Source organism: Peromyscus maniculatus, chromosome 20 (genome assembly GCF_049852395.1).
Source record: "Peromyscus maniculatus bairdii isolate BWxNUB_F1_BW_parent chromosome 20, HU_Pman_BW_mat_3.1, whole genome shotgun sequence".
NCBI classification, from domain to species: Eukaryota; Metazoa; Chordata; class Mammalia; order Rodentia; family Cricetidae; genus Peromyscus; species Peromyscus maniculatus.
In genome coordinates, this window is record NC_134871.1 from 69,454,710 (window position 1) to 69,472,077 (window position 17,368).

The 17,368-nt window shown below is 47.0% G+C and overlaps 1 protein-coding gene across 1 annotated transcript in view; it reads right to left on the reverse strand.

The window, feature by feature from the left end:
* The window catches only part of Cers5 (ceramide synthase 5), a 34,654-nt gene continuing 17,286 nt past the window's right edge, over nucleotides 1-17,368 (reverse strand). The window contains exons 2-10 of the mRNA XM_076556753.1: nucleotides 12,795-12,900; nucleotides 11,776-11,906; nucleotides 9,706-9,763; nucleotides 6,084-6,134; nucleotides 5,361-5,453; nucleotides 4,077-4,205; nucleotides 3,878-3,984; nucleotides 2,977-3,133; nucleotides 1-835 (exon numbers count right to left, since the gene is read on the reverse strand). Of these exons, the coding sequence (XP_076412868.1) occupies nucleotides 620-835; nucleotides 2,977-3,133; nucleotides 3,878-3,984; nucleotides 4,077-4,205; nucleotides 5,361-5,453; nucleotides 6,084-6,134; nucleotides 9,706-9,763; nucleotides 11,776-11,906; nucleotides 12,795-12,900 (1,048 nt within the window). The 3' untranslated portion in view covers nucleotides 1-619. The remainder of the gene's footprint in view (nucleotides 836-2,976; nucleotides 3,134-3,877; nucleotides 3,985-4,076; nucleotides 4,206-5,360; nucleotides 5,454-6,083; nucleotides 6,135-9,705; nucleotides 9,764-11,775; nucleotides 11,907-12,794; nucleotides 12,901-17,368) is intronic.

Genomic DNA, 17,368 nt, shown 5'->3' on the forward strand with positions numbered 1-17,368 from the left:
GGAGGTTCAAACACTTTAATTACACAAGAGTAAACAATAGTATAAAACCGTTAACAGCACACCAGTGGCTGCCGCTCTCCACATCTCAGCTCATCCTCTCCCACCCCCTCCCTGCGTACCGTTGAGTAAAAAGCAGGGCATCAGTAGTTGTCCCAGTCACCGTCAGGCGGTAGGAAGGGGATGCAGTAGAGGCCACAGTGATCCCCTAGCCAGAGTCCTTCATTAGGTGAAACACTGCTTCCTGCTCCAGAAGAACCGTTCCCAAAGCCTGGAGGAGCTGAATCTGGCAGCACCATTTATTTAGATGGATCAGGAACTTGGAGCCTCGAGAGCCGTGGGACAAGGACGAAGATGGTCTGGAGACAGACAGCGTAATTCAAGATGCAGCCAACGCTGGGTTTGAGGTGGGTTCAGAACTGGCTAGGTGATGCCTAGTGGTCCAAAACCGTGCCCCAGCCCAGTCGATGAAACTCATCCGTATGCACAATGCACAAACACACAAACACAGACAGAGAAATAACGTTACTAAAAGGACCGGGGGCATTAAATACAAAACAGCGGCGTTTCTTTAAGACATGAAACTGTTTGTTTCTTTGATCCTCCTCAGAGCCTTTCTGTCCTAGTCACAGGACTGGAGATGTGGAGAAGCCCCAAAGAGCGGGCTGCCAACAGCCTTACAAGTCCCACGTTCTTCAGCCCAGTGGCTGCCTCCCATGTGGCCATTCACGCAGTTGGCGCCATTGCTGGAGCTGCGGCCAGAGAGCCTGTTTGTGTGGGTGGCCTCATCTTCTTCCTCTGAGCTGCTCTCCACGTCACTGCGGTCATCCTTAGACACCTGAGTGGGACAGGACCAAGGCAGTAAATATGCTCCTCCTTACAGAAACACAGGGCAGATTCATCTCAGAAAGACCACTTTCGTACACTGTCTCTGGTCTAGCCTAGGCTCAGGTGACAGAGTCCAAGTGTCCCCTGGAGTACTGGCTGGACTGTGAGTAGATCCCCTTCTTTCTGCTTGTCTCTCATGTGTCCTCAAGCTGCTCTGATAAAGGCCTAAGAACAGAAGCCTCGCTGAGTCCTCTATAGGTGGAGGAAAAGCCCAGCACCTTCCCCTCTTCCTCCAGGAACTGGGAAGGTCAGTACAAAGGACTGCTCTCAAGGTGTTATCTCTGATGACCGTGGGCACTGCATCTGTTCACCCTGCTTACCCGAGTTCTGCTCCACTCCCCAAACTGACTCAGGAACCTGGTTCCGTAGTTCTGCTATCACTGGGCTCACCATGAAGTTTTGGCACCCCTTCGGCACTTAAAGTCAAGATCGGTGGGCAGTCAGTGTGGACAGCCTTCCCAGTCTTGACTTTGCCCCCCCCCCCCTTTTCGAAACAGGGTTTCTCTGTGTTGTTCTGGTGCCTGTCCTGGATCTCACTCTGTAGACCAGGCTGGCCTCAAACTCACAGAGATCCACCTGGCTCTGCCTCCCGAGTGCTGGGATTAAAGGTGTGGCCCCCACTGCCCGGCTCTGACTTTGCCCTTTACACATGCTTTTTGTTTTGTATTTTTCAAATTCTCTATGCGGGGCCATAAAAATCAAGGAGAGGAAACCAGTGAAACCCGCATCAGGACGATGACCCGTGCAAAACGCCAACAGTGGCCGTGCACTGTTTAGAGAGCACTGTGGTGAAGGGACGCGGCTCCCGCTGTTGTTATAAAGGAAGGACATTTGCTTTAGACGAGTTTGGTGACTGCAGTGACTGGAGCTGTTGACTCTGAACCCGGGGAGCTCTGATTACCTGATGTCTAGGGAATTTCCACCAGAGGGCAGAACGTCTCCAGATCTGAGGTGGAGAGGCTCAAAAGCAAAACCCATTCAAGACTAGACTTAGTCCTTGCCTTAATTTAGGGAAGGTATCTGGTAACTTCAGCTCCAGTCAACAACAGTCACACAGGTTAGAGGAGCGAGCACATCCCAAGGCGGAAGGGAAAGACAGCGGGAAGGAAGGAGGAGCCGCTCCGACGGGCTTCTCCCAGCTCTAGAAGCAGAGATGCACTTACATGCAAAGGATGGAACTGTCCAGCTCCCACCAGACATAGAAAAGAGGGAGGAGCTGAAGAAAGAGCAGAAGGTACAGAGTCTGGCTCTCCTCCTTCCTGGGTAGGTCACCTAGTCAGGAGAGAAAGGCAGAGGAGAAGAGAGATGTCCAGTAGCTACAACAAGATGCACAGGCACACCACACAAGCCCCGAAACCCATTACAGCCATCAAGAACAGTGAGAGAGAACAAATACCCAGGTTATGGTCCCCTGCGCGGTCACTCGGGAGTCTGCATGACGGGCGGCGCTCTGGCTCGACAGCCCGACTGCTTTAGGTTTGCTCTGTCATTACCTGGAGGCTCTAGGGGCTGGGATTAGCTAAGTGGTGGGATGTCTGTTCATCAAGGCTCAGCCTCCAACACTGTCTTAAAGGCGGGGTTTCCTTCTTTGCGTTTTGTGTACTAAAAACCAAACATGGGCTCACTCAAGACTCTTGCTTCAGACAGTGAGCAAGGCCAATGTCTAGTTGCTGAGCTAAAGCAATCTTGTGTATTGCAGTATGGTCACCCTAGAAGAGCTAGTGAGCTACCACAGTTCTTAGACCACAACCGTCTGGCTTTCCAGTTTGTGTCTTTAGCTCTACGTCGATAGCCACTCTCTTTTTGTTAATTTGAGACAGGGTGTCAAGCACTCCAGGTTGACCTCAAACTCACTATGTAGCAAGGGATGATGACCTTGGCTTCTGATTTCCTGGTCACCTCCTCAGCACCGGGATTGCAGGCGTGCCTAAGGCACCATGCCTGGTCTGTGTGGTGCTTCATGCAGCAGCACTCTAGGGGACTGACTGTGGGGCTGCTGGGGTAGCTGAGGGTCCCTAGCCTGGACAGAGGTCTGCGGAGTAATACCCATGCCCCTCATGGTCCAAAGGAAGAAGGACATTTCAGCCTTACCTTTCCCCGGATCAAGGCTTTAAAAGCAATTCTCGCAATTAGGTAAGACCAGATGACATGCAGAACCTGTAGGGTCAGGAGAAGGCCATTGAAGAACCACCAGGAAGGGTAGGGCCCGATCATTTCCCAACTCTCAAAGAGGGTTGTGTTCAGAATCCTAGGAGGAGGAGACAACAGTCAGACTGGTTGGGCAGAGGGAAGCTGAGCCCCAGGACAGTCATCTGTGCTTCCTCTGCACACTTTCCAGTAGCTGCACTAACGGGGCTGGACTTTCATAAGGAGTCAGAAGTAAACAGAGGAGCCCATGGCGTTTCTACCTCTGAGACAGGAGGAAGAGAGGGACTCTTAGGAAGTGATGGGGCAGCTCACTATCCATCACCTCAAGTACACAGCTGCACAACACCTGGACAGCAATAGGCCTATAGTCAAATCCTAGGCGTGATTTAGATTCTTAGGTACAGGGGGCAGCAAGTGGTTGATTTGCTGGGACTCAGTCACGAACTCCGTAGTCTAGGGAATGAGTATAGAAGGGAACGCACGCACCTGTCTGTGCTGCTCAGGATGAGGCAGAGGGCATACAGCAAGGGCAGAGCAAGCAAAGCCAGAATCCCTGAGACCAACGCAAGAGGGCAAAGGAGTGCTGAGTGACCCAAGCATGGTGAAGACTGCCAGCAGAAATGAGCAGGAAAAGCCAGAAGAACAACATACACACCCTGACTCACTAGAAACACTGCACAAGGCAGCTGAGGTCCTGTAAGAGTCCACAAAGGGTCAGCCTAGGTCCAGGGAAAGGCAGGGCACTGGGGTTCTTAGTATTTGACTGGCAAGAACAGATAGAAAAACTATATCGGCAAAAGGTATCATGAGATACCTACCACAGTTCACAGCCTTGAGCACTTACCACAGTGGGTAGATTCCTAGACGAGTGACCATAAAAACTGCACTAAAGATCACAAAGAGGGTGTCACAGAGGCGCTGATATTTGGCATAATTGGCCAGCTTGGCAGCCTGGACAAAAGAAAAATTGAGTTGGGGAGAAAGTCAGTTCTCACAAGTCCAGAAAGGGGGAGGAATGGCGAGGCAGCAGGTCAGGCTCTTACTTCCAGCAGGAAGTCCGAGGAGTCGTGGAGACACATGACCAGACTCCCGACGCGGACCATGTTGTTGATGTAGGAGAAGGTGATGAGCCCGATGGTGGCCAAGTGATGCACAAACATGATCAGGAAGTCCTAGGAAGAAATGGCAGCAGAGGTTCCAGAGGCTGTGGGAACGGCCGCCCACCCGCAGCTCCCCTGGCACAGCGGTTAGGAGCCCTTTGGTTCCCAGCCCCCAGGTGAGGCGGCTCTCAGGGGCCTGACACCCTCTTCTGGCCTCTCTGGGCACCTGGATTCACACACATGGACACATCCACATCCACATAATCAAAACTAAACCTTCAAAGTGCTAGAGAACTGCTTACTTAGCTAAACAACTCATCTTATTGCAAATACTTCCAGCTTTTAAGTTTAAGGTTTTTTTCCCCCTTGGGTTCACATGTCAAATTAAAACTGAGAAAAATCTCAGTTTTATAAATAAACAGATATTGTTATTTACATTTATATATCATATATTATATAGCATACATTATGTAAAGTCATATATTTTATATTAAATAGAAATAATTCTTAGACGTTGTGGTTTAAATGTGAAGTGTTCTTCTCCACAGGCTTACATCCTGGGTGACGTCTGCCCAGCTGGTGGTGCTACCTTGGGAGGCTGTGGAACCTTTAGGAATGGTGGCCCCGGCTGGCAGGAGGTCGGGGGCTGACCTCCGAAGGCTCTAGCAGGCCAGCGGCTCCCAGGGCACCTTCTCTGCTTCCCGGGGCAGTGATGTAGCGGTTCCACCACTACTCCTGCGGCCATGAACTGAGCTACTGCCATAGCTGCCCTGCTGTGACGGAGGGACTGCAACTGTGAACCAAACAACCCTCGTCTCCAGAGCGCTTCTGTCAGGTGCTGTGGTCCCAGTGACACACGGAGTGGAGAAGGAAGTGAATATAAAGAGTCTGTCCTTCCTGGGGGTTTATAATATCTACGTCATATCGACACTATCACTTCGTGGGTAGTCAGTTCACTTTTCTGAAATTGCTTTTCTAAAATCAAGCCTTTTTCTGACCCGGGCCTTGTACCCCAAGTTCTAATTCCCCGAGCTTTGATACAAAAGGACAGGAGAGCAGAGAAGGGAAGATCGTGCTTATCCGTGGCCTTGCCGTCTGCCCCACTGCCCCGACCACCTTAAACCCGTCCGTCATTAGTGAGAAAGCCAGCGACAGCCCCGCCACCCCCTCTCTCACGAGGGAGCCCATCACGGCGACGGTGGTGACAGCCGAGGGCTGACAACTTACCTTTCTCTTAACGTCTATAAACTGAGAAAACATGAGAGACCAGTAGAAAGCCAGCTCCATGATGTAGTAGTAATAAAGCTCTCTCGAGAGTGGCTAGAAGAAAAAAGGGCAGCTAGAACAGCAGCACCTGAGGGGCACCCCATCTCTACAGCACCCACACTTTTTAGTTCTTTTCTTCCCTGTTCCCAAGATCTGCAACAGCTGGGACTGGATCGGTATGAGACAAGAACTTTTCCCTTGCGCCCCGTAAACTCATCTTGGCTCTCATCTCCTAGAGAGGAGGTGAGGATAACACACAGGCCCACCAATGTGTCCGGGATTCTGGACGGACTGCCCGGCCTTCCCTCTCCCATCGCTCTTTCCTCTCCCTGATACTTTTAAAGTACAGACTAGAGTCAAGATGCCCTTAGGAGGAGTCTAATAGCTCCTGATTTAAAAAAGGCATCTGAGTCAAGAAGGACTTTATCAACACTAGGGAGCTGCTTTTCTTTCCGTACACCAGGGGACAAGCAGAAGCACAGCCTGGAAAAAGCTCTCTAAGGTATTTCTGCTCAGAGAAACGCTGTCTCGAAAAACAAAACCAAAAAAAAAGGACTGACTCACAGTATCAACAGTATCAGGGAACTCTGTATAAATTGAATATGCCTACACTGCCTGTCCTTCACTGATACCACACTCTCCCCCCCTCCCCCCCCCTCAGTCTTGGAACACCTCAGCTCCTACCTGATACGGATAGCTCTGCCAGCATTGTCGGGTGTCCCAGAACCAAGGCGTCTAAGAGAAAAACAGATAACCCAGGTTGGCCTTTGGTCCCCACATTGTTACAGGATCTACCCTATAGTCCTTTTCTCTAAGTGAGGGGTATAAGAAAGAGGAAAGCTAGGCGTGGTGGCGTACCAGCAATCCCAGCACTTGGGAGGCTTGAGCATCATGTCAAGTTTGAGGCCGTCTGAACCAAAAGCAGATTAATGGCCAGCCAGGGTTATCTAGCAAGAGTCTGTCTCAAAAAACCAAAACCAAAGCAAAGCACCATCACAACAGAACACAAGGCAGAGAAGAGAAAAAAATCTCGATCTGCTTTTGAGAGACAGTCTCTCACCATTTGGCTCAGGTTGGCCTTGAACTCATAGAAATCCTTCTGCCTTGGCCTCTCAAGTACTGGATTCTGAGGTGGAGATTAGCTGGGGCTGCACAGTGAGTTCCGGAACAGCTTGGACCACATAATGAGGCCTGTGTCAACAAACCAATGTCTGGCTTGGCCTGGTGGTACATGCAGAGGCAGGAGGACTGCTCTGAGTTTTGGGCCAGTCTGTGCCACAGAGGCATTGGGGATCCTAAGTCAGCTTTTCATGGTTTCACGGGAAGCAGTTGACCAACTCAGTTCTATCTTTCTAGCCCCCAAATTTAAAAAAGCATTTAATATTTATTGATTTATTTAAATAGTGGGCACACTTGTGGGTTTGTACATGTGAATGAGTGTCCAGAAGCCAGAAAAAGAAGTCAAATCCCCTAGAGCTAGAGTTACAGGTAACTGTGAGTCACCCCATGTGGGTGGCTAGGAACGGAATCCAGATCTTCTACATGAATAGCATGTGTTCTTCACCTCTGTGCCACCTCTCAATCCTAGCCCCTGAATTTTCATATGTGCATTTGTCTAAGTACATGAGTGCAGGTGCCTGGAGAGACCAGAGGTGTTGAGTCCCCTGGCGGTGCAGCTGCAGATGGTTATGAGCTGCCCAACTGCTGGGCACTGGGACTCTGGCCCTCTGCAAGAGCAGTATGTGTTCTTTTTCATTTTATTTGATGTGTATGGCCTGCACTTCTGTCTGTTTACCACAGGCATGCAGTGTCCACAGAAGCTCAAAGAGGGTTACAGATGGATGGTTGTAATCCATTATGTGGGTGCTGGAAATTGAACCTGTGTCCTCTGGAAAAGCAGCCAGTGCTCTTAACCACTGAGTCATCTCTCTCTCTCTCTTTTTTTTTTCAGGACAGGGTTTCTCTGTGTAGTTTTGGTGGCTGTACTGGAACTCTCTCTGTAGCCCAGGCTGGCCTTGAACTCACATGATCTGCCTGGCTCTGCCTCCTGAGTGCTGGGATTAAAGGTGTGCGGCGCCACTCCCCAGCTCAGCAGTCATTCTTAACACTGCCATCTCTCCAGTGGCCTCCACCCTGTTTTGTTATTTGTTTTTTTGTGACAAGATCTTATGATACAGACCAGGCTGGTCCCAGACCCAGCAATCTCCCTGCTTCTGCCTTCTGAGTGCTGTGATTAAAGATACAGGCTACCACGCTTGGCCTAATTTCTTTGAATAATTTTATTTATTATTAATGTGTGTGTGTGCGCGCGCGCGCGCGCGCGCGTGTGTGTGCACACGTGTGCCATGGCACTTATGTAGAGAACAGAGGACATCTTTATGCACTTCGTTCTTCTCTTCCATCTTTATTCCACCCCACCCCCGCACCTCTCCTGGCACTCACTCTGTAGCCCAGGCTGGCCTCGAACTCAGGAGAGCTGAGTGATGGGATTGAAGATGTGTGCCACCAGGCCCAGCAAGTGTTGGTTAACTTTTAAATTGCTTACAATACTATCTTTATATTCTTTCAGTAGTGTCCAGAAGGTCTACAGTGGCACCCCTGTATATTAGTAATTCATATTTCCCCCCCTTTTTTTCTTTTTGAGATAGGGTCTTATTATGTAGCCCAGAATGGCCTCAAACTCCCAAACCTCATGCATTAGTTGCCTGAACATTGGATCATGGGCAGATGCCACCACACCTGATATGGAGTTATTAATTTTAACTGAACCTTTTAGAAAACTGAAATTTGATTTTATCACTTTTATCCATTATTTGTCTAATGACTATTTCATTAATTTCTGCCCCCTCAACCCAGAGTCCTGGGCCTCATATCCAGGACCTCACTAAATGAGTTATATTTCCAGTTTCTATTGTTGATTGTTTCTTTAATTTACTTTAGATTTACTTTTTCTTTTTCTACATTTATTTTAAATTCTTTAAAATTTATTTGTGTGGATGTACCTGCCACATACGTGTCAGCACCCACAGAGGCTAGAAAGGGGTGTTAGATCCCCTAAGCTGAAGTTACAGGCATCTGAGTCACATGACCCGGGTGCTGGGAACCAAACTCAGGTCCTCTGGAAAAGCAGAAATCACTCTTAACCACCGAGCATCTCTCCAGCACCCCCCTTCTTTCCTTTCTTTTAAAAGCCTTTTCCAGCCCCTTTGTCTTGTTCTTCCTTTTTAAATGTTACATTTATTTCTGCAATTCTTTTTTCAAGACAATTTTTCTGTGTAACAGCACTGGCTATCCTAGAACTCACTCCGTAGACCAGGTGCACCACCACCTCCTGGCTTCTATATTTTAATTTTCAAAAATTGCAAAAATAAGCCTGGGCAGTGGTGGCGCACGCTTTTAATCCCAGCACTCGGGAGGCAGACGCAGGAGGGTATCTGTGAGTTTGGCCTGGTCTACAGAGAGAGTTCCAGGAAAGGCGCCAAAGCTACACAGAGAAACCCTGTCTTGAAAAACAAAAACAAACAAAAAAAACCCACAGAAACAAAAATTTAGGGACTAGGGCGCGAGCTCAGTTAAAGCGCTTCCCAGCCAAGGGTGAGAACTGTTAGGATCCCCAGCTACCACATGAGACCCCAGAACTGTGTAACTCCAGCACCGGGTAGGGCAGGGAAGGGGAAGGGAAAGTCAGTGAGCTGTGGCTTCGTCTCAAACTCAAGGGGAGGCGGTGTGACAGCACAAGCCTAATCCCAGTGCCCTGGAGGAGAAGCAGGTGGGTCACTGCGGTCCAGCTCAGCCTGGGCTAACTTGTAAGTTCCAGGGCCAACCAGGGCTACATAGGAGACGGTATCTCAAAATAAAACAAATACATAAATGGTTATCAATTTCATCTCCTCCTGGAAGAACAAGAGTTTTTAAGGGCTCTGCAAATCACTGAGTACTATTCTGACTTCATTACTAACATCATTAGAGGGAAAAGTAGGCCTTGAGTTTAGTGAGGTCAAACCCAGGGTAGAAGACAGCAATTAGCATCTATCCTGCATACAATCTGCAAATAAACTGTACATAAGAGGAGGAATGCATCCTGATGGAAACACTTGAGGAACAATAACGGCCTAAACCGGGAGTGGTGTCCCACACACCTGTCACCCCAGCAGTGCAGAGACTGGGGCAGAAGGCCAAGGCCAAGGCCAGCCTGACCTCAGAACGAAACAGAAGCAGCTGGAGGTATTCAAGGTTTACTTCTAGAAACCAAGGCATCTAGACATGTTTAGAATCCAACGAGAGGACACAAAGAGTTTAGACTCACCAACCAGAGAAATCTAATTCCGTAGCAGAACACACATAAATAAAAAGTGAATCTCCACCTGGGTGAGCAAAGAGTAGAAGTTAGATAAATGAGCACGGGGAACCCACTTTTGGGCTGGAGAATTCGGGGTGGCACTGGGACAGAACTGATCTCCAAAAGCTGGAGTCACTGCTGGACTCTCCTTTCCTATTAGACTCCTTCATAAGACCCAATTTTTAAATTGCATGACAGTGACTGATATCCATTTCCAGAAAATTAAAAACTGTGCTTTCACAGAGCATGGTGGCGCACACTTAGATCTCAGCACTTGGGAGGCAGAGGCAGGCACATCATCTTTAAGATCAACCTCGTCTACAAAGCAAGTTCCAGGACAACCAGAGACACCCTGCATTGCTGTGGAATGGTCTGTATGTCAAATTGCTCTGATTGATCAATAAATAAAACACTGATTGGCCAGTGGCCAGGCAGGAAGTATAGGCGGGACTAACAGGAGAGAAGAAAGAACAGGAAGGCAGAAGGAGTGAGTCACTGCCAGCCGCCGCCATGACAAGCAGCATGTGAAGATGCCGGTAAGCCACGAGCCACGTGGCAAGGTATAGATTTGTGGAAATGGATTCATTTAAGCTATAAGAACAGTTAGCAAGAAGCCTGCCACGGCCATACAGTTTGTAAGCAATGTAAGTCTCTGTGTTTACTTGGTTGGGTCTGAGCGGCTGTGGGACTGGTGGGTGACAAAGATTTGTCCTGAGGCCGGGCGGTGGTGGCGCACGCCTTTAATCCCAGCACTCGGGAGGCAGAGCCAGGCGGATCTCTGTGAGTTCGAGGCCAGCCTGGGCTACCAAGTGAGTTCCAGGAAAGGCGCAAAGCTACACAGAGAAACCCTGTCTCGAAAAACCAAAAAAAAAAAAAAAAAAAAAAAGATTTGTCCTGACTGTGGACAAGGAAGGAAAACTCTAGCTACACTGCATTGAAAAACCAAAAGAACTCGGTGATTTCAAGTACAATATTTCTCAGAAAAGGGAAACTTCCCACAAAAAAGTAAATATAGAACAAGTTGGTACTATTTTTACCAAGGTAAGCAGGGGTATACACACTTACCTATATAAGTGCAGTTACTGGAATTCACTTCCAGCCTATTTTTTAAAAGGCTTATTGTATATTTATTTATTTATTTTGGTTTTTCAAGAAATAGGATTTCTCTTTGTAGCTCTGGCTGTCCTGGAACTCAAACTCCCTCTACAGACCAGACTGGCCTCCTTTGAACAACAGATCCACCTTCCTCTGCCTCCTGAGTACCGAGATAAAAGGTGTGCATCCAGCTTGTATCAATTTTTAAATTGTGTGTGTGTACGTGTGTGTGTGTGTGTGTGTGTGTGTGTGTGTGTGTGTGTGTGTGTGTGTGTACTCACAAGTGCATGAGAGGGTATGTGGATCTCAGGTGTCCAAGGAGGCCAGAGGCTTCAGATCTCCTGGATCTGGAGTTACAGAGGGTTATGAGCTCCCTGATGGGCGTGCTGGGAAACGGGCTCTCTGGGAGGGTATCAAGTGCTCTTAACTACTGAGCCATCTCTCCAGCCCACTTTTTTTTTTTAAGTAAGTAGACAAGGTCTCACTTTGTAACCATGGCTGGCTTGGAACTTGGATGTCTAGACCAGCCTGGCCTTGAACTGGAGACCCACCTGCCTGTCTTCCGAATGCTGGGGTTAAAAGTGTGTGTGTGTCACCATGCTTAGCTCAATCTATCTGAAAAGGAGGAGCAAAGTGGAAAATCACTTGCCTTAGTGGAAGTGTGACCAGGGGACAAATGTGACCGGTTTTCCAACTCTCTTCTCCCTACTTCTGTGAGGGCTCTGCCATTTACTCACCCAAGAGAGCTGGTCGGGAGCACCAGGACAGAACTCTAGTTCCATTTCCCCTCGGCTTCTGAAACCTTATCTTGAGCCTTAGAGTCAGACATACCTAGTCACGCGTCTGTTCTATTATCCCACTAGTGAACTAATTCCCAAGAGGAAACAGTCCAGCTGCACCCCACCCCACCCTTCTCCTTCTCTACTCCCTCTGCACACATACATGCTTTCACAGAACTTAGTGAGCGTTGGAGGCTTGTCTTGATTCCTCCGATGACGAAACCAGCACTGGATTTTTCGGACGTCCCAGTCCAGCTGCTTTGCCAGGCCCTCCAACCTTTTCTCGTCAGGATACTGCAGATGATGACCAGAGTTAGCACACCCCTTCTGCACAAACTCCCACCTCACTAGCGGAGCGGCACACAGGTGACAGCCACAGAGGATCAAGTGGTATTGCCTTTCCCAGATTTTATACCCAAGTCCTTTTTAACTCACAAATGAAAACATCACACAGCTAGTTTAAGAAAGTCAAGATCTGCCCAGTGTCAAACTACACATCTTGATGACTTCTATAGAGTTACAATAGCAATTCTAAAGCAACTGAACTTTACTTAGCATTCTGCACTTTCACTATCAATTACATTTTCATTTACCCATCACACACACACACGCACACACACAAATTAAAAAGACAAAAACAAAAAACTGAGGCTGGAGAGATGCTCAGTGGTTAAGAGCACTTGTTGCTCTTGCAGGGGACCCAAGTTCAATTCCCAGCACCCACATGGCAGCTCACAACCATCTGTAACTCAGGTTCCAGGAGATCCAATGCCCTCTTCTGGCCTCCACCTGCACCAGGCACACATGTAGCACATTATTTACACGCAAGCAAAACATTCAAGTTAAAAAAACACAACGACTCCCCCCAAAAAACAAAACCAAAAATAAAAATTGCAAAGGCCACTAGAACCATCCTCATCTTGATTAGAAGCTGGTGCAAGAAGAGGGAAAATAAGACCGGATGTGTTTTTAGGGTGGAGAAGTTCAGGTAGAGGTAGATGCTGAGGAGTGAAACTTCAACGTGTGTGGAGTACAGGCTGAAAGGTGTTTCTCCACAGAGGTAGAGCAGACCACCCAAACATGAAGAACCATCTCTTCCTACCTGGCCGTTCTTACATGCTCTGTTCCCACCTACAGAGCAATCTCCATGTGACTTCCTTCTCTCGTTCTCCGCTTACTCACCTTAGTAATAGACATGAACACCTTTTCAAGGGTGTCATTGGACTCCACCCGATAGAGAACACTGTCTTCGATGCCAGCATGGAGTGCGCAGGGCTTGGCAATAAATCTGTAACAGAAAATCCAAGATCTGATTCCAAATATGGTTTGCTAGGTCATGATCAGGGAGGGATTAATGTGAGAAAAAGTGGAAACACAGGATTAAGACCTAGAAATTTGTCATTTAGATTCTGTTTCACAGATTTCCACAGTGACTGCACTTGCTTATACTCCCATAAGCCTTTGTCTGTAGTCTCCCTAGCATTTGCTATTTATTTATTTATTCATTTTTCCAGACAGGGTTTCTCTGTGAAGTCCTGGCTCTCCTGGAACTCGCTCTGTAGACCAGGCTGACCTCGAACTCAGAGATCCGCCTGGCTTTGCCTCCCAAGTGCTGGGATTAAAGGCGTGCGCCACCACCACTGCCTGGCTGTTATTTGGTTTCATATTCTGCCACTGACACACTTGAAGAGATCTGTTTTTAAATGGTGGACTGGACCAGGCATGGTGGTGCACACCTTTAATCTCAGCACAGGCAGAAGCAGACTGAGTTCCAGGCCAGCCACAGCTACAAAGAGACACACTGTCTCAAAAAGTAACAACAAAAAAGCAAAACAACAACAACAGAAAAACAGCTGGGAGGTGACGGCTACATCTTTAATCCCAGCTCTGGTCCAGGCAGAGTCATGTGGATCTCTGTGAGTTCTAGGACAGCTTAAGGATACTCAGAGAAATGCTGTCTTGAAAAACCGCAAAAAAAAAAAAAAAAAAAAAAAAAAAACACCCAAAGAAGTTAGATTGCCAGGTGTGATGGTACACTAGGTGGCTTGCACCTTTAATCCCAGCACTGGGAAGGCAGTCAAATCTGTGTAAATTCCAGGCCAGCATGGTTACAAAGTAAGATCCTGTCCCCTAGATACAAATAACAACAACAACAGTAATGACAATGTATGTAAAATACTCTGTAACAAGTGAAGTGTTAATAAGGTAATTTTCCTGACATCAGAAGCCGACTAAGCCAGGTGTGGTGGCACAGCCATGTGGTCCCATACTTGGGAGGCTGAGGCAGGAAGGTTGAACACTGGAGACCAGCTCACAGTACAAAGAGGAGCCTCCATCTCAATTTAGTTCTTGAGGAGGCAGGGTGGTTTTCTTGATCTTTTTCTTTTTTCTTTAATTTAAAATTTTATGTGTGTGAGTGTTTTGCTCACATGCATGTTGGTGTACCAGGTACATTCAGTGCCTGACAAGGCCAGAAGAGGACCTCAGAGCCCTTGGACCGGGAATTACACATGGTTCTAAGTTGCCACGTGGATGCTGGGAATCAAATCTGGGTCTTCTGGAAGGGCAGCTAGTGCCCTTAACCACTGGGCCAGCTTTCCAGCTCCCAGGTCATTTTGTTTTGTAGCTCGGGACTGAATCGTCCTCAAATGTTTTTCAAGCAGCATCCTGGGTAAGATGTTCTCTTTCTTTTCAGATTTATTTAAGTGTTTGAGTGTTTTGCCTGCATGTATGTATGTGCACCATGACTGTGCCTGGTGCCTTCAGAAGTTAGAAGACAAAATCTGGTCTGATCCCCTCAAACTGGAGTTATGGATGGTTGTGAGCCGCCATGTGGGTGCTGGGAACCAACCCTGGCTTCCTCTTGAGTGCTGAGCTAGCTCTCCAACACCCTGGCCCTTATCTTAGTTGTCCAAGAAGACAGAAGGAGACTGCACTGTTTCTCCTCCTCCTCGTCTCTTTTGTGCATGTATGATGCATGTGCATATGTGTGCACACACACCATGGCACACTCGCGGAGGTCAGAGACAACCTCAGGTGTTTGCTCACCATCTGCCTTGTTTGAGGCAGAGTCCCTTTGCTGTTTGCTACTGTGCATGCACACGGCGGGCCTGTGAGCTCCTCCACCCCACTGCAGGGACACTGGGACCGAAGAAGTGTTTGACTGTCCACCGTTATGTGGGCTCTGGGGAGTCAACGCAGGCCCTCAAGGCAAGCCTTTACCCACCACCCTTCTCCTTGGCTCAGAACCAAGTCCCCAGTTCAGCATTTATTATCACTGAGGGTTGAGAATAAGAAACTTTATTATTGGGGCTGGAGAGATAGTTTAGCCTTCTCTTCCAGAGGACTCAAGTTCCATTCCCAGCAACCACATGGCAGTTCATAACTGTCGGTAACTCCAGCTCCAGGGAATTTGACACCCTCACACAGACATACATACAGGTAAAATATCAATGTACATAAAATAAAATAAATCATTATAAAAAGGAAATTTTATTATTTTCGTCTGTAAAGAAGCCCCAGGCAAACACTTTATTTTATGAAAGCTCCAGGAAACCACTTATTCAGTGCACAGACTTAGCCACAGCTATGATCTGCTTTCTCAACCTAGGTGGTAGGTACATGCCCATTTCCATAGTTAGTGCTAACTACTATTTGCTAATACTTTTGGTTGTGAGCCTAGCCTTCAACGGCTGAGCCACCTCTCCAGCCCCTATTTGCTAATATTTTAACGCCCAACTTACGTCCAAAGTCCTTGTTAACACAGATAATAGTCAATATTTTTATTTACGAAGGTTCTGTGAGCCAGTAAACAGTACCCCTCTGCTGTGGGATAATCCTTTTGTACAATATGAATATGTATTACTCTCATTTGCTAATAAAAAGCTGATTGGCCGATAGCTGGGCAGGAAGAGATTGAGCACAAGAGCCAGAGCAGGAGAATTCTGGGAAGAGGAAGGGCGGAGTCAGAGAGCTGCTGGCAGCCGCAGAGAGGCAAGATGAGAATGCAGTACTGAGAAAAGGTACCGAGCCACATGGCTGAGCATAGTAACAAGCCTGAGATACTGACCAAGCATTTACAATTAATGTAAGCTTCTGTGTGGTAATTTGGGAAGTGGCTGCCAGGTATTTGGGAACAGGTGGTCAGGACAGGAAACATTCCTTTACCCTTCCATGGCCTCTGCCTTAGCTCCTGCTTCTGGGCTCCTGCTGACTTCCCTCAGCGATGGACTGTGAAGTGGAAGTGGAGCCTGAAGTAAACCTATCGGTCCAATGTTTTATCACAGCAATAGGAACTCTAATAGTGACATTCAAGACCATAGTGACTGGTCTAGATCTGTCTTGCTCTGCTGGATCTCCGCTTAAATCTGGGGTTACGTAGCATTCAAAAGGATAATCAAGGCAGTCATTTTGTTGTTGTTGAATCCATGCCATATCAGAGACTAAATGTAGCATGAATCTTAAAAGGTCTTATTAATAAAAACAAACCCAGAGCCAGGTATTGGGGTGAACGCTGAAAGATCAGAGAGACAGAACAGGCCACAGCTAACCTCACTTTGCTAATTCCTCGGCCAATCCTATTTCCTCAGACTGGAAGCCTCTGAGTCCTCATCTGAATGACTCTCAGCTGAACTGCTACTAAAAGCTTAAAAGCTTAATCAGGCGCTAGTTCCTGGTCCTCACTTATATACCTTTCTGCTTCCTGCCATCACTTCCTGGGATTAAAGGTGTGTGCCACCATGCCTGGCTGTTTCCAGTGTGGCTTTGAACTCACAGAGATCCAGACAGATCTCTGTCTTTGAAATGCTAGGATTAAAGGTGTGTGTGCTACCATTTTCTGGCCTCTATATCTAGTGGCTGTTCTGTTCTCTGACCCCAGATAAGTTTATTAGGGTGCACAATATATTGGGGGACACATATCACCACATTTCCCCCTTTTGTCTAAAATTTAGAAAAAATATATCCAATAAGTATATACAATATATACAGTCAAGAATTACATTAACAATGTCTAGTCCATTAACATTTGATGGATTCAGACAAAAACTCCATTATATATATTAAAAATGTCCAGTCCATTAACATTTGACAAATTCAGACAAAAAATTTCATTACTTATCCTATTTAAAACAAGTAGTTCCTTTTTAAAAGTAGATTTAACAATCTCCCCCTTTTTTTTTTATCTTATATCCATATTCTCTTTTTTTTTTTTTTTTTTTTGTGGTTTTTCGAGACAGGGTTTCTCTTGTGTAGCTTTGTGCCTTTCCTGGAACTCACTTGGTAGCCCAGGCTGGCCTCGAACTCACAGAGATCCACCTGGCTCTGCCTCCCGAGTGCTGGGATTAAAGGCGTGCGCCACCACCGCCCGGCCCATATTCTCTTTTTTTTGAGTAAATCCAAAAGTCTACCTTTTATCTTATCATTTCTATATCTTCCCTTTTTTCAGAGTAGATTCAATGATCTACCCTTTTCTATATCTTCTTTTTTCTTTTTCTTTTTTTTAAACAAGAACCCTGTATTTAATCTCCTTTGTTTAGCTTTTTTTTCTTTTTTTTGACCATTAACAATTAACAACTTGTAACCAACCATCATAAACAATAACAATTATCCATAAGCCATTGAATGACCAAAAACCACCCACCCCACCTCTTGGGAATGTGGGCATTGTTTTTCTTAAAATTACTTCCTGCTTTCTGGGGGGTAAAGATATCTTTAGGGAATCCTGAAAAGAAAATTTTTGGGTTAATTGTCAAGTC